Here is a 19,733-nt window from a genome sequence, read left to right on the forward strand (position 1 = left end):
GAAAAGAAGGAGAATCAGGGGGAGGGAAGACAAAATGACACCACTTGCTGCTGTGTGAGCTGCTCACAATGCAGCCCTCTGCGCTCTCCCCTTCCCTCCCTCTCTCTGTGTGTCTCTCCCTCCCTCCCTCCCTCTCTCGGTCTCCCTCCCTCCCTCCCTCTGTGTGTCTCTCTCTCCCTCCCTCCCTCTTTCTGTCTCCTTCCTCCTTCCCTCCCTCCCTCCCTCTCTCTGTGTGTCTCTCTCTCCCTCCCTCCTTCTCTCTGTCTCCCTCCCTCCTTCCCTGCCTGCCTCCCTCCCTCTCTCCCCCCTGCTACTGTCTGTTTCCCTTCCCTCCTCCCTCCTTCCTGGACTCTAATAGTTATTTAGTGTCTCGTTTCAGCACCTGCTCTCAAAAAAAGAAAAAAAAGAATGGCCGTCTTTTCCACGTTTGAAACCGTTGTCATTTTTTTTTTTTTTTCGTTCGAGATAATTTGACGACTGACCCCGAATTGTGTGTGTGTGTGAGAGAAGGAAAATAAAAAGTCTAAACTACTTTATAGGGCAGTTCCTTTTTTACGACCTTTTCCCCCTGCCAGGGCGGTGGAAATGGAATAATCTCACAGAAGGAGAACAAGACCACTCCAAACGCCACGCCCATGTATAACTGGGATCATGGCCTCCTGATAATATTCACTGTTCATTGTATATACTATATTATAAGAAGAACACAAGATACACTATATATCACTTTTTGTATTTTGTTTTATCGAGTGCATAAGTGTTTTTTGTTTTTTTTTTGTTTTGTTTTTTACTTTATCCACATTTTTTTGCGGTGCAGAGGGAGAGAGTGGGCGGGGGGCATGAAGTGTGCAAGCAGACATGCTTGTTAGGATGTGTGCATTTTTATGTGCATGTGTGTGTGTGTGTGTGTGTGTGTGTGTGTGTGTGTTGTGACGCAGTTTCAAATTCAAAATGTATAAGCTTTGCACAGGAACCAGGTTTTAGGCGAGACGGAGAGAGAGAGAGAGAGAGAGAGAGAGAGAGAGAGAGTGTGTGTGTGTGTGTGTGTGTGTGTGTGTGTGTGTTAGCGTGTGTGTGCATGTAGTCCATCTGCGTGCACAGTGATGCAAATGCATATGAGCATGGACTTGTGCTTATTTTGTTTTTTAAATGAGCAGGAATAATAATAAAAAAATGTGCACAGTGTGCACCTTTAATGTGCTTTATAGCTTTCCTGTAAACCTCTCCCTTCGTGTGTATGCATGCATATCAACCAGTGTCTGTGTGTGTGTGAGTGTGTGTGTGTGTGTGTGTGTGTGTGTGTGTGTGTGTGTGTGTGCGCAGAGCGCACAGCCTTGAATGCAAAATGCCTCCAGCTTGGCCGCAAATACGTTTGGTTTCCACCTCCTTCTCAATCCTGGCAAAGAGAGAGCAGCTGCTTAGGCGAGCTGGAACTCTGTCAGCTCTGTGCTTCCTCCCCGCCCGCTCACAGTATCAATCTAATTATTCACTAATCAAACGTGAAAAGGACAGAGGAGGGTGGGGTGGGGGTGGGGGGCTAGGTTGAGTCCAAGCCTTCAGACACCGTGTCCAAAACTTGGAATTCTTTTTCCCGTTGTGCACGGAGTAATGTCAAAACATCCACCCTTCCCTTATTATATATTTTTTTATATCTTTTCTTATTTATTATGCATTGTATGCATACTATGAGATTTAAACTTTCTTTGAGTACCTTGAAAAGCGCTATGCAAAAAAAAACTACTATTATTATTATTACTTATTATTATTATTATTACTATTATTATAATTAATAATAATAATGTTTTTTTATTTTATTTTTTTATGGGGCGTAGCTTGCAGAGCTAGTTCTGTCAGACAACTTGATGGCACCATGCCCTTCCACGCCCATATTTGGTCTGTTTAAGCAGCCAGTCCCTCCTGCCCTACCTGCTTTGCCGCTTGCTGCACCCCCCCCCCCCCCCCACCTCCCCTGCATCCACCTGTTACGTCTCCAAAGGGGGGGATTCAAGCTCATCGCTCCATATATGATCATATCGTTATTTCTGCCTCGTTGAGTACGCCTGTGTTTGCCGTACTATACACCTCGCCGGGAGTGATGAGCGGTAGAGCCCGGACGCCAAACGACGCAAAATAAATAAAGATCATGTTCAATTAAATCTAAGAGTTGTCCGTCAGAACTGCTGCCATCGGCTTCAATCAAGTATTCATTAGTTGTACGTAAAATGTGCAAAACTGAAAAAATCGAATTTTTAGTTTTGTGTCAGTAGGCGCGCTTCCCCTTTATAATCTCTCTTAATCTGTCTCTCACAATATATGCATTGTACATGTACAGTATTCTATGTATAGAGTATGTATAGAGTAATACATAGTGATATATCTGCATTGATTGTGAATATTGTGATATTTGTGAGTTGTCTTGTGTACACCAGCATCCGCTTGGGAGCCGTCTGCCCTGATGAAAGTTAAATTGCAATATTCCGCTGTATTAATAGTAAAGCAGTATATATCCGTACACATACTGTAAATACACAGTATATATCCTGTGTGTCTTAGCTTTCCCGGACAGCGTGGCAGCTCAGTGTCCGCGCCGACTGCATACTTGCGATGGGGCTGACATGTACTAACTCCCTCTTCCTGCAGGCCATGACACAGCGAACGTGTGGCAATCATAACACGGGGGGGGGGGGGGGGGGTAGAGGGAGAGAGAGAGAGAGAGAGAGAGAAAAAACCATTAGGCCTGTCTGGTCTCTCCCTGACTGACTGCGATAACTCTGCACGGGCTTCATCCGTCCGACTCCGGGCGCCCAGGAGTGTGTGTGTGAGGGAGGATGAAAGAATAAAACATGGGGGACTGGAGAGGGAAGATGAACTACTACGATGAACGTATTCCACTCTCAGGGGGATTGATCCCGATGTGACCCCCACCCCCCCATTATTATTATCCAAAACACCGCACACAAAATACTCATAATAATGATATAGTTGGGTTTCATGGTGTCATTCCACAGCGACTTTTATTGTTTTTGTCAACGGCAGAAGCAAAATCGAGACAAAAAAGACATAATCTCCACGGGCAAACAGTGGTACATTCAACATGTATAAAAACAGAAATATACAGAATATAATATCAGATGCTCGTACGTGCGCCAACGCTCCATCGTGTTTTGAAATACTGCATCGTTGTCGCATACCTTCTTTAGATAAAAAGGGTGTGTGTGGATTTTGTTTCTTCTGGCATAACAGCCTTTCTCTGTGCTACTAACAGGAGTCATTCTGGTTTAACAAAATGAAATTCGAGGACTTTCAAGTTCTTTCTGAAGTACTGTTTTCTTCCATTTTCAAGGACAAAAAGAAATATAATAAATTTTGATCTTTATTGATTAAAATATAATATATTAATCTCACTGTATTATTTGTATTAGCATATATATATATATATATATATATATATATATATATATATATAAATAATATCATATATATATATTTCCAACCATGCTGGATTAAATGTACATTTCCCTGGCATCATCTATGTCATGAAAGCCATTCTGGAAAATGTAAATTACATTATGATTTGAATAACAAAATCAGGGGGAATATCACAGGTATCAGTGATCACAGGGTTTTTATTCAAGGACTTGGAGCACTTCAGCACAAAAAGGGGCTATTTTCAAGGTATTCCAGTATGTAGATTATCAGAGGACAAAATGCAAGCACTTCCAAGCACCTCAAGAACATGTCGAGAAGAACCCTGTACAAAGTTACAAAATATAAACAAAGCAAGTGGACGAAAAGGATACGACACATCTCAGACCGGTGGAAAAGCGGAAGTGGAGGCCGCGTGGACGCAGGGGCCCCCAGGCCCCAGCCTGGGGGCCCCTGGCAGGGTGAACCACCGAGAGGGGCGACATTCCGGCATGAATTTCATAACGCAGACGGGCAAGTTGGCAGATGTTAAACCCCCCCCGCGCCACCGTCGACTTCAGCGCCAAAGGAGCGTCCTCCATGTTTTTGTTTTTTTTCCTCGTGGTTTTTTTTCCCGACCCCCCTCACGTCCCAGGATGCTCCTCCGCGTGAACCCGGCTCCTCCCGGCCGCTGGGCTCACGTCGCCGGCGGACGCGTTGCTTGCTGCGCGGGGCAGGCGGCACCGTTGGGTTCGGACACGGAAGGAATGAGGGAGTCGGGGAAAAAGGGAGAGAGGGGGGGGGGGGGGGAGAGGGGGAGAGGGGGAGAGGGGGAGGGAGGTGTGTGGGTGTTAGTTCTGTCAGATTGACAGCTATGAAGAGAAAAAAAAAAAAAAGAATAGTGCTGAGTCAGAGAACGCTGCAGCGACACGTTACCCAGCGAGCTGATATTGGCCCCCTGATGTACGCCGAAACGCATGGACGGCTTGGGTGATTAACGCCAGCGCGGGACGTTGGACATAAAATGATTAACTCTTTGGCAACGCTCGACGTGGACCTTGGAATGCCGCTCTCAGTGAAAATCGCGACCGCATTCCCAAAGAGGGCTCCCGAGCAACCGCCCAGCCCGCTGCTGAATAAATATCTTCCAAATACTTCTGGTTTCCTCGTAGGTGGGTTTTTTTTTTGTTTTTTTTTTTTGTTTCTTGTTTTTTTTTTTGCGACGTGTCGGGTCATTTGCGCCAAAACTTCCGGGCCGCGTGCAGCCTCCCGTCTCGCGCGGACGGAGTGAGACGCACTGCGTCGTTGTTTTGAAGCCCTTCGTTTGCAGCTGAGATCATAAAGGGGCCGCTTTCGGTTTTCGCGGGCACAGGTCAGTTCTTATCTGAGACCGAATGACTCTTGATCTTAAACGAGTCTGGGTTTTAAAAAAAAAAACGTGATTTCCCAGAAGGAAGATTAGAGCTCGTCTAGGTCTAAGTGAAGGCTTGAATGGAAGCGGGGCCGGAGGCAGGTTTATCTCTGGATGAATGGATGTGGGGCCTCCAGGGGCCACCAGGTGCTAAGACCAGCACCAAGACCAGACAGGAGGAGCCGACGAGTCCTTCATCGCCAGAGTCCAGGACGTCCTGGTCCGGGACTGGCTCATCTTTAATAAAGCAACGTCTCAGAAAGTCAGTTTTCAATCCTGGATTCGTTTCGTGCTGATTTGGATTAAACACCGCCTGTGACACCGCCCCCGAAGTTACTTTTCTACAAACGTTTTCAGATTTCCTGGAGTTGCCTCAATGTCTTGGCAGGTGTAGGAGGCTGTGTGGGCCGCTCACTACAGCGATGGGTCGGAGCACAGAGGGACACACACACACGCGCGCACACACACACACACACACACACACACACACACACACACACACACACACACACACACACACACACACACACACACACACACACACACACACACACACACGCAGGGAGTGCTGATGACTCGAAGACACACACACACACACACACATGCACAGGCACACACACACACGCAGGGAGTGGTGTTGGCCGAACACACACACAACCACACAACACACACACACACACAGGCACACACACAAACATACGCAGGGAGTGGTGCTGGCCGCACGCACGCACGCACGCACGCACGCACGCACGCACGCACGCACGCACGCACGCACGCACGCACGCACGCACGCACGCACGCACGCACGCACGCACGCACGCACGCACACACACACACACACACACACACACACACACACACACACACACACACACACACACACACACGCTGGGTCTAATACTGTAGGCTGGGGAATTTCTTTGTTTTCGTGCTTCTGTAGCTGGTTGGACAGTCCATATCTTGGACACGGGACACGCACGACGCGTCAAAGATCAAATAACACACATGTTGACGAACACACGTGAATGTGAATGTGAAGAACCTTTTTTACCAGCAACTTCCTGGAGTAACTGATGAAAAAGTGTAATCTGATCTCTTTGTCCCTGTCTGTCTTTCTTTTTTTCCAGTTTCTAAAGTTACTAAACAACAAAGCATCTAACTGAATATGAATAAAGGATTTGTTAATCGATGAAGAAAATTAGTCTTGATAAAACGGTGCAAAGTAGGTTTACTGGTGTGGTTCAGTGTTATCAAAATTCTGAGGATTTATTTATTCCGATTATATATCCCTTAATAATCGCCGTGTTGGTGCAGTCAGGAAAGTTTATGACGGCAAGTCAGAGCTACAGGGGCCTTGCAAAAAGTCGATGAGGGTGGGTGGGTCATTTACACAAAAAAAGCCCATAATTCGGAAATTTACATAAATTCTGGGGAAAAAATAAGGAAATATTTTGATTCGTGGGTGGGTTGTGACCTGTTGACAATACTGCACTAATGAGAAAAACATAAACAATTGGTTGAAATCATAAATTTGGTTTAAATTATGTTTTAAAAGTATTTTTTTTTTTACAAAATACCCAAATTTTGTGACATGACTAATCGTGACTGACCGTAAAAATATGCAATTAACTATTATTTGATTTATATTAATAATTTCACAGCGCTAAGTCAATACTTTAAAAACACTAAATAGTTTTGCCCGTCTCCAGTATATAACCAGTCCGGAGTTGAGAGTATTTCTGGGCAAGATGATCTGAAAAACCTTTGATTCGCAGCTTAACTTGGTTTCATTTGTCCCAATAACACAAAATCCGGGACAGTGGTCCCAACCGACCGGAGTGTGGGGCAGACGGTGCGTGCGTGCGTGCGTGCGTGCGTGCCCCACGTCCCACTGACCTGGGCCGGAGGAGCCCGGGGGGGGCCAGGGGGGTGCGGCCCCTGGCCTCGACTCACCAGCAAGGCCTCCTGGTTCTCGGCCAGGGCCTGCTTGGCCAGGTAGCGCTCCCGCTTGATCTTCAGCTCCAGGGACTCGGGCACGTCGGGCACCATCCAGTCTATGGACCTTAGCACGAAGAACACCACGTGCTGGGGAAGGGGGGGAGGGGGGAGACAGACAGAGAGAGACAGGAACAGGAAGAATCATTTTCACCAGCAGATAACAAGCTATTCTTATCTGGGTTACAGAAATGAGCTCACATCAGGGATGTGGGATTTCTGGGTTGATACAGCGAAATGATTATTTTCTGCTTGGAGATCATATGATGTCACTCATTTTGAGAAACGCAACTCATGCATAACTAAAAAGTAAGAAATGCTATGACTGGACTGGATTGAGGCACAGTGAGAACCTGCAGCAGACGGGTAAGTTTCTCAGCAGGAAAGCGTTCAGCGAGGTGGTGTTACTGCACCAACGCTTCTAATCGTCAATCACCGTTTCAATAGGACCTGGGTTGAAAAATAAAATAAATAGCCAAACCATCCCTTACGTGTGAATTTAAAGTTTGATGATGACAAAGCTCCTACGCCGGCCGGAAACAGTTAACAGTTAACAGGGTGACATTCTATGTACGACAAACTACACGACGTCAGTACTGAACACTCATTTGCCGTCCTAAATTGTGTGTGAGCCCGGCGCTCCGGAGCTGTCAAAGAGCCAAAACAATGTGATCCAGGAGTGGTTTCCAAGGCAACGCCGCCCTCAGAGGTTTCACTCGGAGCGCCGTCCGTCGTACCTCGAAAGCGATGATGAATCCCAGTCTCACGGCGAGGAGTTCCCAGTAGACCAGCGTGTAGTTCCCATTGTTGTCTCTGAACGCCTTATATCTATATAACACACACACGCACACGCACACGCCCCCCCCCCCCCCCACACACACACACACACATGCACACACACACACACACACACAAACACACACACAGTGATTGCTGCACATACTGTTTGCAGAACAAGAGCAATGCTGGGGCATGTAAGGACAACTTGCGGTGTTTTTATTATAAAAATTTGCAACAGCTCCCTCTGCTGTCCGAGTCCACGAACTGCAAGTCAATGCTGTTCAGAGAACTGTAGGGAGACGTCAAATGTCACCTAAAATAACAATTTTATCCCTGTATATTCATTTTTTTGTAGTTTGTTGTTGTTGTTGTAGTAATTTGTTCACTTAAAGTTTTTTTTTTAAATGTTTCCTCAGCATACCTTACCTGCACATGGGGTGGTCTGTGTAGTTGAGTGGGGCGTAAGCCAGAGTGAAGTTGACGTATCCGTTCAGGTCGTTGTCAAACTTGTACTGGTACAGCAGGCGAGGTAAGAAATCCGACGTGAAGGCAATGAGGAAGGCCTGCCAGGAGAGAAAACAGACCATCATCAAAGGTGTGCCACTGAAAAATCAAACAACAGTGTGTATAAATTATCATTTTTAATCACAAAGTATCTGACAACTATGTTGTAGGTAACAAAAAGTAGGTTGCACTGCTGGCCACGCCCCCATCGTGTCATCATCATGCCTCTAGTTCCTCAGGTGTCCATGGAAACCGACAACACAAACACACGGAGGCCACTGCCAACACTAGTTTTCTATGAGAAGGTGGAGCCAGTCTAACCACGCCGATGCGCTTCCGGTTCGTTCCTGGCCGTAGGATTGGCGCGCTCACTCACGTTGGCGATGACCGACAGGTGCGACATGGCCTCCAGGATGTTGAACCAGACGCCGATGTTCTGGGCGCGTTCGGCCACCGGCCGGCGGAACTCGCACACGAACTTGTGGGCGTCCAGGCGGATCTCCGCCCAGTTGTTGAGGAGGGCGAAGAGCGGGGCCAGGGGGAACGCCGCCACGAAGATGGTGATGAAGCCAAACTGCAGCACTGTATGACAGACAGACAGACAGATAGATAGATGGATAGATAGATGGATAGATGGATAGATGGATGGATGGATGGATGGATGGATGGATGGATAGATGGATAGATAGCCCATTAGGAAAATAGGCAATAATAATAAATCAATACAAATTTAAAAAAGAAAATGGCAACATATGGAAAAATGTGGAAATATTCAATAAAATAATGAACCGTACACAATAGAAAAATATGCGATATACACTAAAAACTGATGATAAACAACAAATATGATGTAAAATAACAGGAAAAACAATACAAATACTAATAAAAATACAAAATAAATGACAAAAAAATCAAAATAAACCTTAAAGATAAGACGTCCACCAACTTACAGGACAAGGGAAGCACCGAGGCCACGTTTTTACAGCAGAAACTGGTTCAGACTCATTCATTCTAATTTCGGGTAAAATCCAGCGCATTTGTTTCACTGAACATTATAGACATAGAAAATGATTTTTGTTTTAGACATTGCAACACAATGATATGTCATATAATCCATTGTTCTTGATGAGATAAATAGAACAAGTGTTCAACTGATCAGGTATAACACCTTGGTGTTGAATGACATTTATCAAAAACATCGTATTGAATTTTGATACCAGCGTTGGAATCGCTGCATCCACATAAAAGAACTAAACATTTTTATGAATAATAACAACTGTTGACATCAAATGAATTAGATTCATACATCCATACAACACAAATACAGAGCCATTATGAGGCCTCCCACACGAGAGGACGCTCACCCATCTCCAGGTACTCGTCGAACAGGCCTCCGCACTCCACCAGCAGGTAGTCCTCCTCCCAGCGGCGGGGTTCCCGGGACGCCCTGGAGCCCCGCACCTTGTCCAGCGCCCTCCTCTGGCGCCACGCCGTCACTTTACTGTCAAAAGGAGAGAGCGGGAGTGTGGGCTGGAAAAGATGGAGAACCACCAACGAGTCGCAGACCTCGATGGAGGTTTGCTCATATAAGTCGGCTTGAGCTACTTATTCCTTCATTAAAAAATGTATAATAATTTCAGATCAGCAGTTTATTACAGTTTTGGGACTTTGAGTACTTCATTAGGTGCCTCTTGGGGTTCTCACGGCTTTGCCAATACAGTGAAAACCAGTTATAATGATGAAGATTACAGTGATCAACCGCTTATATGGATCCCCCCCCCCCCCAAAAAAAAAGAAAATCGAATAAAAACACTGTTTTGAATAAAAACAGGGTTTTTATTTAAGATACATTTATTTTGCTCCGTTTCCTAATTGAACGAAACAAAAAAGCCCTGCATTCCGTGTCAGTTTCCGCGGAGCCATTGATACCATTACATGGTTATCTGCATGAGAAATAAAGAAAAAATAATATAAAATCAGGTTATAATAATAATCCGCCGATAGTGATCAGTTTGACCCGTACAGACGTGATCACTATGAGGTTTCCACCGTGTAATAATCAGACAAAAAATGCTTTTCCCCACTGAAACTAGGTTGACGTTAACTTCCTGTTTCTTTATCCTAGTGATAAAGCCAGAATAGTTTAATTCGCCACACACACACACACACACACACACACACACACACACACACACACACACACACACACACACACACACACACACACACACACACACACACACACACACACACACACACACACAGGAGAGTGGAGACATTCAGCCTCTGCATTTCTCCCATCCTTGCTGTCCTTCCTCCAGAGTTCCCGGGCAGCCTTCCCTTTGTCGGCGCCCCGGGGACCAATTCCAGAAGATGGAAACGTGTCGTGTTCAGGGATGGGAAAGGAAAGCGTGTTGCGCATTTCTAATCGGGTTTGTTTCTCACGACGGAGGAGACATTTGGGACTTTTGGAATTTTCTCGCATTTGTGTTGAAAAGTGCAAGAAGTAGCGGTCGCTCGGAACAAAAGCTGTTTACCAGATGTAGAGCAGTGGTATTCAAAATATGGGCCCCCTAGTGGTGCGCGAAAAAATGAAAGATAAAAACAAATAAAAATAAAGAAGCAGGGATGTAATATATATTTTAAGCAGTCATTTAAATGTCATGAAACACGTTCATTGAAAGTTTCTAAACGTACGAGGATAACAGTTTATGTTTAAAATGTATTTTATAATACTTTCATTATTATTACATATTTTTTCATTAGTTGGCCCGTGTGACTGGTTTACTATAAACTCTGTTGGTTTGCCGACGACACTTATTTTATTTGTACTTTTGGGAAAACAACTCATCACGCTTCTTACGGGATGACAAACTCCTGGACATTGCTGATGAGCTGCTTCCCGACCATGATGATGAAGAGCTGCTCAGCTAACTCGATGAGGCATCCCCCGGGACCACACTGAAACACACACACACGCACGCGCACACACACACACACACGTACACACACACACACACACACACACACACACACACACACACACACACACACACACACACACACACACACACACACGCACACACACACACACACACAGAATGCAATGCAGCACGGACGTACAGAATCAGATTTGATATGTTCGAAGGCATTTCAAAATAACTTTGCAAACTCACGTCCTCATTTCTCATCCCGAACAAGGTGCCGTAGTTGGTTGGGTAACCAACAAATCTGTCAAGGACACAGGTCAACAATGAGAGTTCGTTCTTTTCACTTTTATCTTCCCCCCGGTAACTGCTTTGCATGATAAAATACAGAGTATCGACACTATATCAGCCTTTTAAGGCTCAGAAATACTGCTTTTTAGCCCATTTGATCAGAAAAAAGCAAGCATAATAATCCTCATATCAACTGAATATTTAATAAATTAATCAAAATGAAATATATTTATTTATTTGGTGTAAGTATAGAGTATCTAAAGTATATCAAATATCATATAATGTCCAAATCTAAACCTTGGAATTTGTATATATTTTTTTTTTATTCCCTTAATGTCTATATTCTGTGTAAAAACTGAATTATTTCGTTAAAAATGAAAATGACAAATGAAAAAACGAAATTATTAAGTTTCTCATCATAAGAAGTAAACAACTATCTTCCCTTTGAGAAAAAATAATAATTCAGACTTTTGGAGATGCCGATGTCTGATGACTTTTCAGGACCCGGCGCTCCCCTCTCACCTTCCTTTGAAGAAGGCCACGTAGAAGGGCGAGGAGTAGAAGTTGACGAACTGGAAGACGAACACCTTGAAGGTGAAGGCGTCCTCGTACTGCGTCTGCGTCCGGTGCATCTCTGCCACAGGCGCAGGAGAGCCACTTACCAAAAACAGCTTGGCCTAAAAACGACCGCTTGAGGCGCCGCGGTTATGCCCGCGGCGGTGCTTACCCCACTTGGTGAGCTGCTCGGCCAACGCCGTGTAGACCTGGCCCATGAGCAGGATCAGCCCCAGGTTCACCAGGCAGCTGGAGATGTTGGCAATGTTGCCCGCCTGAGAGGAGAGAGAGGGAGGGAGAGAGAGAGAGAGAGAGAGAGAGAGAGAGAGAGAGAGCGAGAGAGAGACACACACACACACACACACACACACACACACACACACGGTTCATTCTGGCATTACAATATGAAATTTAAGGACTTTCAAGTGCTTTTTTTAAGAACTATTTTTTCATTTTCAAGGACTTCACACAAAACAAATGTCATCTGTGATATTTGTTTGTGATCTGCATCTCATTGTCTATTATTTATATTAGTTATATCTACGTACATATCTATTATTCATCTCCTCCTCATCTACTGTTATAAGTGATTATTTACAACCATGCTGGATTAAATGTACATTTCCCTGGAGTAATCTATGTCGTAAAAAAAAAAGTGATTCTGGAAAATGTTAATTACGTCCTGGTTTGAATAACAAAAACAATATTGCAGGTTCTCAATGAGCGCGTATTTCCCCCCCCCCCCCGAGGTACTCCGGTACTCAAATTTCTGAGGACGAAATTCATGCGCTTGGAGCAACCTCAAGCACCCAGGTGAGAACCCTGCACACAGAACTCGAAACGACCACTCAACGACTTGCTCCAGCACCTGGGTGCGCAGGACGGGGCTCCCCGTGTGGAACATCATGACGCTGATGATGCCGCGGTACATGATCACCGTCACCAGGAAGATGATCACCACGCACAGCTGGAGTCGGACATTGAGAGAAATGTGGAATGTATCACGCTTGGTGGGACCCGTTAAAACATTTGTAGTAATGAAAACCAATATACGCATACAACTCAGGATACTTTACACATATATTGAAAGTGCTTTTATTTAAAAGTGTTGATTGGAGAACTTTTGAGTTTTTTCCGCTATCGGGCTGGGCCCCTAATGGTCAGCGTCAACAGGGGCCAAAGTGCAGACCACGAGAACTTTGTGTTTGTCAATTTTGAGCAGAGAGCCCCAAAATAAAAAGAAGAAAGAAAAGTAGATAAATAGAAATTACAGTTTTCGGCTTTGGAGACAGCGACGAAAAAGTGGCAAAACACATGATAAACAGAAGGAAAAACGATGAATTTGTCCCCGAACCACAAGTAGGTCAATGAAACGTCGAACAAAAAGGTTTTTCCTAAGTGGGAGTATCAGCCCATTTTGAGTTTTAAATCCATAACTGTCGGGTTAATATTCATCAATTTGTATTGGTGACACCAATTTTTGACATAAATCAAAGACAATTTATGAAAATGACAAAATATAGCTGTGAAATGTGCTTCATTATAGCTTTTTGGATACTTCTCAGAAGAATTACTATTTTCCTACTTCTGTTACTTAATATTACTTCTTATAAGAATAAGAATGAATAATAATAAAATAACATATTTGTTGTTTCTTCAATGCTCTCCAGCGCCACAGCGTCGGCAAAGCGGAGCAGAGACTTATTTGATGAAAACCCAGACTCTGAAACAGAAGGGCAGCAATTTGGACGGTTTCCAGTTCATGTTCAGAGGAAAAAAAAAAAAAAAAAAAAAAAGACGTTCGCTCACTGCTCTGCCACGCTTACATACAAGTACGTCGTTGAGCGTCGCTTTGTTCCTCAAAAGTCAGAATTTGACCCGCCGACGTCGGCTCTCACCATGACGATGATGACCATGGACCCGGTGAACATGCGCGTCAGCCTGTCCTTCTCCGAGAAGTAGGGCTCCTTGACCCCGGTCACCGGGTTGTGCTCCATGGCGGGGGCCATCGCCGCAAACTCCGGCCGGGGACGTTCCTCATGAGGAGAAGGCAGATCGATTTTTTTAATTTTTTCACTTTTTCGTTTTTTATTTACTTATAGAGGGGCATGTTTTTTAGTTATGTGTGCACAAAAACAAAAAGAATGATTGGGGTGAATGCGTGAGAGACCTCTTCCTCATGGAAGTCCATGCAGTCCCAGTGGTGCGCCAGGGCCGCCATCTTGCGTTTCCAGTACTCCAGGAAGGTGACGGCCCAGAAGGACATGAAGACGCTGAAAAAGACCGTACCCGGGTGGTCGAACAGGTAGCCCACCTGCCACGCAGAGAGAGGGGGGGGTCAAAAACTGCATTCCGACTGCTATAATTTTTATGTTTTTGAGAGAAAGAAGTCAGAGCCCAATCTCAAGGCTCCAGGTCCAAGTCGCCCAATCACCATCTCAGGTTCTCTCTATTGTACAGTACTTATGTTAAAGTCCCGAGGCCACCAACAAAAAACAGAATTCAACAATTTTCAAAACTCTTGGTGGTGAAATAGCTTTTACAGAAAACAAATATTGCGTCATACAAAACTTGAAAAAGTGAAAATAAAATAAAGGCTCTAGAGCATTTCGCCTTAACTGATTACTCTAAGATCACCATTTGGAGTAACTAAATTCGAACGGATTTTAAACGTCCAACTCCGAGTTAAACGGTTAGACGAGAGCACCACAGGGAGCGAAGCCAGATCAACCGTACACCCGCCATTTCATTGCTATGGCGTCTCTCGGAATATTAAAATACGATAACCAAAAGGAGAATTTGCACACAACATATTCTCGACAGCGCCAATACCTTGGCCATTGGGCAGATGTCGGACATGTTCCAGGGCTGGCAGGTGTCACACAGCGGACACATCAGGTAGCTGGATCCACTGTTGCATATCTCCTTCCTGTTGGCAGCAATTGCGATGAATATTATTAAAAAATAAGAACTGTTAAATACTTTCAGTGTGTTTAAATGTAGCCCAATGCGGCAAACGTGAGACTAGAAACATGAAGTTTCGCATTTACCGAGGCAATTGCAAAAAGTAGTTCAAAATAAAAAGCGATGTGAATGTTATTCAAAATGTGTTAAAAAAAAAATTAATACACTCAGAAACATGTGACAATAATGTGAGCCTCCCGTTTTCGAAAAAGGAAGTTTTACGGTTTATCCGGGGCTTAAACGTTTGCCCCATTGGGCTGCGTTTAATCACAGCGAGGAGCTGCGGCAGAGCGGTACCTTTTCTCAATATTAAAGGCTTCAGCGAGGCCGTGCTACCAACAGCCATCAACGACAGGAATCACCATTCGAATAAGGCCGGGGTTGAAAAATAGTGAACCCATCCTTTAAGTTCAGTCCATCTGGGGCTCTGATCCGGTTCTCAAAGTTTGAAGAGTGTGTGAATTAACTGTAATGGAATTTGCCTGCGGGTGGAGCCGCCACACCGCAATATCGGACACGGGAGAAATGAGGGCGACGCTGAGGTCAACTTTGCTGCAACCGCGGGCGACGCGCGTCCTGCAGTTATATGCCGGCGCCGCCTTTGCCGGACTTGGACGCGTGGGACCAAGTCCGGTCCCCTCGGTGGGACCATCCCTTCTCAGTCGATGCCATTGATTACACCGACGCTTCCCCCAGGCTCAACATGGGTTTTTCTATTTCCCCGCTGAGTCGAACGTTCCATCCGCTCTAATCTCCGCCGTAATGAGGCGACGGCGCTCAGAGAGGACTGTGAGTGAAAGTAGCCCCCGCCCCCCCCCCCCACCAAGGTTAGATTAGTCAAAATCGAAACAAAGTGATGGAGCATGACGGCTCCACTCAGGCCCGCGGCCACGTGACACAAACAAGCCCAACAACGTCGGGCGTTATTCGATTTAAAGAAAAAGATGATGAAGCGAAAGCGGGGCCTGGAGTAGGGCGTCTCGGAAAATGAGGTTCTGTTTGCTCTGCCTTGTCAGGAACAGAGCGATCCGGAAGAGATTGGCTTCAGTTGACGCGTTTGACTTCACTCCAAAGAGAGCTGTGCTGGGAACCAATCTGCCCGCGATTTGAAGAGAGACGGCAATTTGATTGAATAGCGCCGCATAAATCAATGTCGACAACCTGGGGAAAAATAATGAAATGGGAAAGAAATGACTGACTCAAGGGAAATAATGTGCCGACGGAATAAGATTTTTTTCTTACTAACAGCCCGGAAAGCATTGCATACTTAAAATATGCAAAGATGTCTGGAAATGTCTTATTTCGGAGAGAAAGTCAAAAGTCTGCTGTTGTCATGAAAAAAGTCAGACCATATTTAGTCCCTTAACTTACCATATATGGTCATTCTAAAGGAACATATATGGTCCCTAAAATGACTATATATGGACATTCTAAATGACCATATATGGACATTCTAAATGACCATATATGGACATTCTAAATGCATATATGGTCATTTAGAATGTCCATATATGGTCACTCTAAATGACAATATAGCCATTTAGATTTAGAATGACCATATATGGTCATTTAGAATGTCCATATATGGTCACTCTAAATGACAATATAGTCATTCTAAATTACCATATATGGTCATTCTAAATGATGTTAATTTCACCATATACGGTATGAATACCATATATTTATCATCATAGCTAAAGCTTTGATTTTACAACATGGATACAAGTGCAAGTCCATGTACTGTACATGAATCAATTCAAAAGTATAAGTATACATAACAACAATTTTAATTCATTTGTAAGTGTCATTGTTAGTAACGCAACATCGGCGGCTCTTCCAACTCGCAGCCTCTGAGATCTTAGACTTGAAGCATCGGTTCTGGATTCGATAACAAGCGGCCCAGTGGTATTACTGCTGCGTTACTACACACACTGTTCTGTGTACGGTGTGATGTTGATTTTCAAAGAGACTCACGCTGGCATGTTGCTCCCCATCGACATCACCCCGGAGACAAAGACGATGGTCCCCACCATCGCTGCCGGCAGCAGCCAGGCTGTGTAGAAACCTGCAGAGACAAATCTATTTTACCCTCCTCTGTTGATACACCTTTTACCCAGTTAACAACGAGAATAGTAAATTTGTGTGTGAATGCATATTTCTAAAAATATTTTCACAGCCATGTGAAATTGGCATTAAACACTGATATTAAAGCATCAATAGGTAAACCACCCATAACAAATACTGCAATTTGATTTGGCGACCCGGTTGAAATCTCTTACCCCCGTGGCTTTAGACCCAGACTGTTCCATGAGGTACTAAACACTGTTCCATGAGGCACTAAACACTGTTCCATGAGGCACTAAACACTGTTCCATGAGGTACGTTAAGAGGGCCGCTCCTTCAAATTGATTTCTCAGAATAGGAGCGGCACGTTTACCCAGCCAGGCAAAATAGATGGCGATCTTCTCTCCAAAGTACTCTCGGATGTGGTCCAGCGGCTGGTACTTGTACAACTTGGACCAGCGCGCCCAGTACAGGAAAAGAACCTGCCGCTGGTTCAGCTCCTCGGGGCGAACCTCGTACTTTGGAGGCTGGAAAGGTCCCTGGGAAATATAAACGGCATAGACGGTAAGAGGGCTTAGCGCGGTACGGCGCGCGGCAGCGGTGATGTTTGAAGGAACGGGTGGACAGATGGGATGTCTGACCTCGTGCAGGGGGAAGGCGGCGGCGTACGCCCCTTCGTTCAGCAGCCGGGCCAAGCCCACCTCCGCTCTCTTCCTCTTGCCGTAAAGCGTCCTGGCCAGGATCTCATACACCTGCAACGACGAGCGGGCGGAGGACGGTGTTAATCAGACACGCCGCACCTGTCACCTGCGGTCGCCAAAATGCCGTTGGCAAGTGCTCGACTCACAATGCGGTGTCTTTGAGTGTTTGTGAAATAGGTCTCGCGGTTGTCACATCCGAGGAATCTGAGAGGAGGAGGGAAGAGACCGTCGGCCAACAACAAAAATATCAGAGAGCTGGTCGCGACACACACAGTAAACACTTTTTTGGTCCACAGGGTCTCAACCCTCCACGGTACGTACCGGGCCATTTTAGACTTGCGAAAGGCACAAGTGTAGTAGTCCAGAGGTCTGTTTGGCACCGACTCCGCCATCAAGTTTGGAATGCATAGTCTCTTGAGGACCCGAGCCGACGCGTTGAATTCCAGGTTCTGCTGCGCCTGCGTGCCGCGACCCGTATTTAAGGACGGCCGTGACGATCCGCAGTCGAGTCCTTTCTCGAAGCACGGTGTCACTTACCTGCAAGGGTGCTCTGAGGCACAGTTCCTCTGCGTAGTACACCAGTACATCCCAGGGGGCGCTGACCTTCAGGAAATGGATGGTTTTCTTCTCGTTGGCCGTTTCCTCCTGTTGGGGGGGCGATGCACAAGAGAAGGCGTTGCCGACAGTTAAAAGTCTCAAAACGACTCCTTAGTAGGGATTGGGAAAATTGTTAAGACGGCCGACCTTTTCCAGGAGCAAGCCGGCGTTCCGCAGGTTCTGGACAAATTTCTCCCTCCATTGCTCCAGCTGAGCCTTTCTCCGTTCGGACCTGCTGGCCCTCTCCGGCTCCCCGGCCGCCTCCGCTTCCTCGGCCACGGCGGCCTGGCCTGCCCCCCTGCCACGGCGCTTTCTCCGAGATCGCACCTCCCACGCCAGCACAAAGTCTGCGGTGGATGACCGGGGCGGAGCGCACGGATTGAAAAGAGGGAAAAAAAAAAGAAAAGACCTTTGTGCCCTTTGGGCCGTGACTTCAAACCCAAATGCTGCTCGTCATCTCTCTCAGTCACCTACCGATTTTGGTCCGTCCGTCCCTGAAGTAATTCCCCACGGCGGATGGAGGCTGGGTAGTCTTCGCATCGCAGTGGATGTAGATGGGGTCGTTATCAGCATCCTCATCATCTGCTTCTTTACCTCGGGCTGCGGCTGAAAGCTGAAGGCACACGCACACTTCACTCAACCATCAAGAAAAATATCTATGCACACAATACACAAATCTGCAGGCACACTTCTTTGCCTTGACACCAACTCAAAACTCCTTTGCATACAGTGATTTTAGATATCTATGAAAACTTGAGGTAAGGGGTGACGGGCTGCATGGATATTTTTTACGACGATCATCTTCCAGCTGGTGCTGGGATCAATACAGCCAAATGGAGGAAGCCACAGAAGAATCATAAATGTTTCACGCCCACTGGGGCATCCGACGAGCCCATCAAGTAAGGAATGGCCATTTAAGCTTGGCTGCAGCACCTTGGGGAAGCCTCGACGAGCTGGAGAAGGTACGTCTTGCGTTTCCTACGTCTACACGCCCTGACGCCTGCGTGTCTGCGCTGACGGCGCCGCTTACGTATCTCGACGGGATGAACGCCCCGTTGTGCAGACTCCCGTAGCCGGCGGCGGCCTGGGCTTCGCCCCCGTAGTCCAGGTCCAGCAGCACCTCTCTGTCGCCGGCCAGCGGCCCAGAGCCCTTCCTCAGCATGACCGAGGAGGAGGAAAAGTCTGGCGGAGTTTTCTGTGGGGGCGGACAACACAGGGATGAACACAACAAAACACATGTTTTTTTACAGGTTCGTACCGCCAATAATAAATGCCAGAGGAATCCATCTTTGTCTGGCCGTGAATTTGAAATTGTCGGAAGACCTGGAAGAAGAATGAAGAGGAATGGCTCGTACCGTACCCTTTCAGAAGTGAAAATGGAGCCGGTGGAAGACGAGAAGAGTCGGTGTGGATCTGTATGTCTTCCCTTCTCTCTCTCTCTCTTTCGCTCTGCATCTCTTTATCGCCCCTGCTCCGTGGGGGGATAGAGGAGAACAGTGGAATACCGTAATGCACCTAATAGAGGGACAGCGGAGGAGA

General features: G+C 46.0%; 1 protein-coding gene across 1 annotated transcript in view; it reads right to left on the minus strand.

The window, feature by feature from the left end:
- ano11 (anoctamin 11) overlaps positions 1-19,607 on the minus strand; it is a gene marked incomplete at its 3' end in the record, with an annotated part of 25,420 nt that extends 5,813 nt beyond the window's left edge. Inside the window, exons 1-23 of the mRNA XM_080014533.1 lie at positions 19,555-19,607; positions 19,225-19,389; positions 18,669-18,807; positions 18,342-18,541; positions 18,135-18,242; positions 17,919-18,055; positions 17,744-17,801; positions 17,538-17,648; positions 17,270-17,435; positions 16,807-16,897; positions 14,701-14,797; positions 14,039-14,182; positions 13,767-13,904; positions 12,737-12,835; positions 12,041-12,143; positions 11,836-11,947; positions 11,272-11,326; positions 10,959-11,056; positions 9,460-9,596; positions 8,472-8,677; positions 8,018-8,154; positions 7,549-7,639; positions 6,713-6,901 (exon numbers count right to left, since the gene is read on the minus strand). Of these exons, the coding sequence (XP_079870659.1) occupies positions 6,713-6,901; positions 7,549-7,639; positions 8,018-8,154; positions 8,472-8,677; positions 9,460-9,596; positions 10,959-11,056; positions 11,272-11,326; positions 11,836-11,947; positions 12,041-12,143; positions 12,737-12,835; positions 13,767-13,904; positions 14,039-14,182; positions 14,701-14,797; positions 16,807-16,897; positions 17,270-17,435; positions 17,538-17,648; positions 17,744-17,801; positions 17,919-18,055; positions 18,135-18,242; positions 18,342-18,541; positions 18,669-18,807; positions 19,225-19,356 (2,748 nt within the window). The 5' untranslated portion in view covers positions 19,357-19,389; positions 19,555-19,607. The remainder of the gene's footprint in view (positions 1-6,712; positions 6,902-7,548; positions 7,640-8,017; positions 8,155-8,471; positions 8,678-9,459; positions 9,597-10,958; positions 11,057-11,271; positions 11,327-11,835; positions 11,948-12,040; positions 12,144-12,736; positions 12,836-13,766; positions 13,905-14,038; positions 14,183-14,700; positions 14,798-16,806; positions 16,898-17,269; positions 17,436-17,537; positions 17,649-17,743; positions 17,802-17,918; positions 18,056-18,134; positions 18,243-18,341; positions 18,542-18,668; positions 18,808-19,224; positions 19,390-19,554) is intronic.
- Between the last annotated feature and the right edge of the window lie 126 nt (positions 19,608-19,733).

This window comes from Zeus faber, assembly GCF_960531495.2.
Source record: "Zeus faber genome assembly, chromosome: 15".
NCBI classification, from domain to species: domain Eukaryota; kingdom Metazoa; phylum Chordata; class Actinopteri; order Zeiformes; family Zeidae; genus Zeus; species Zeus faber.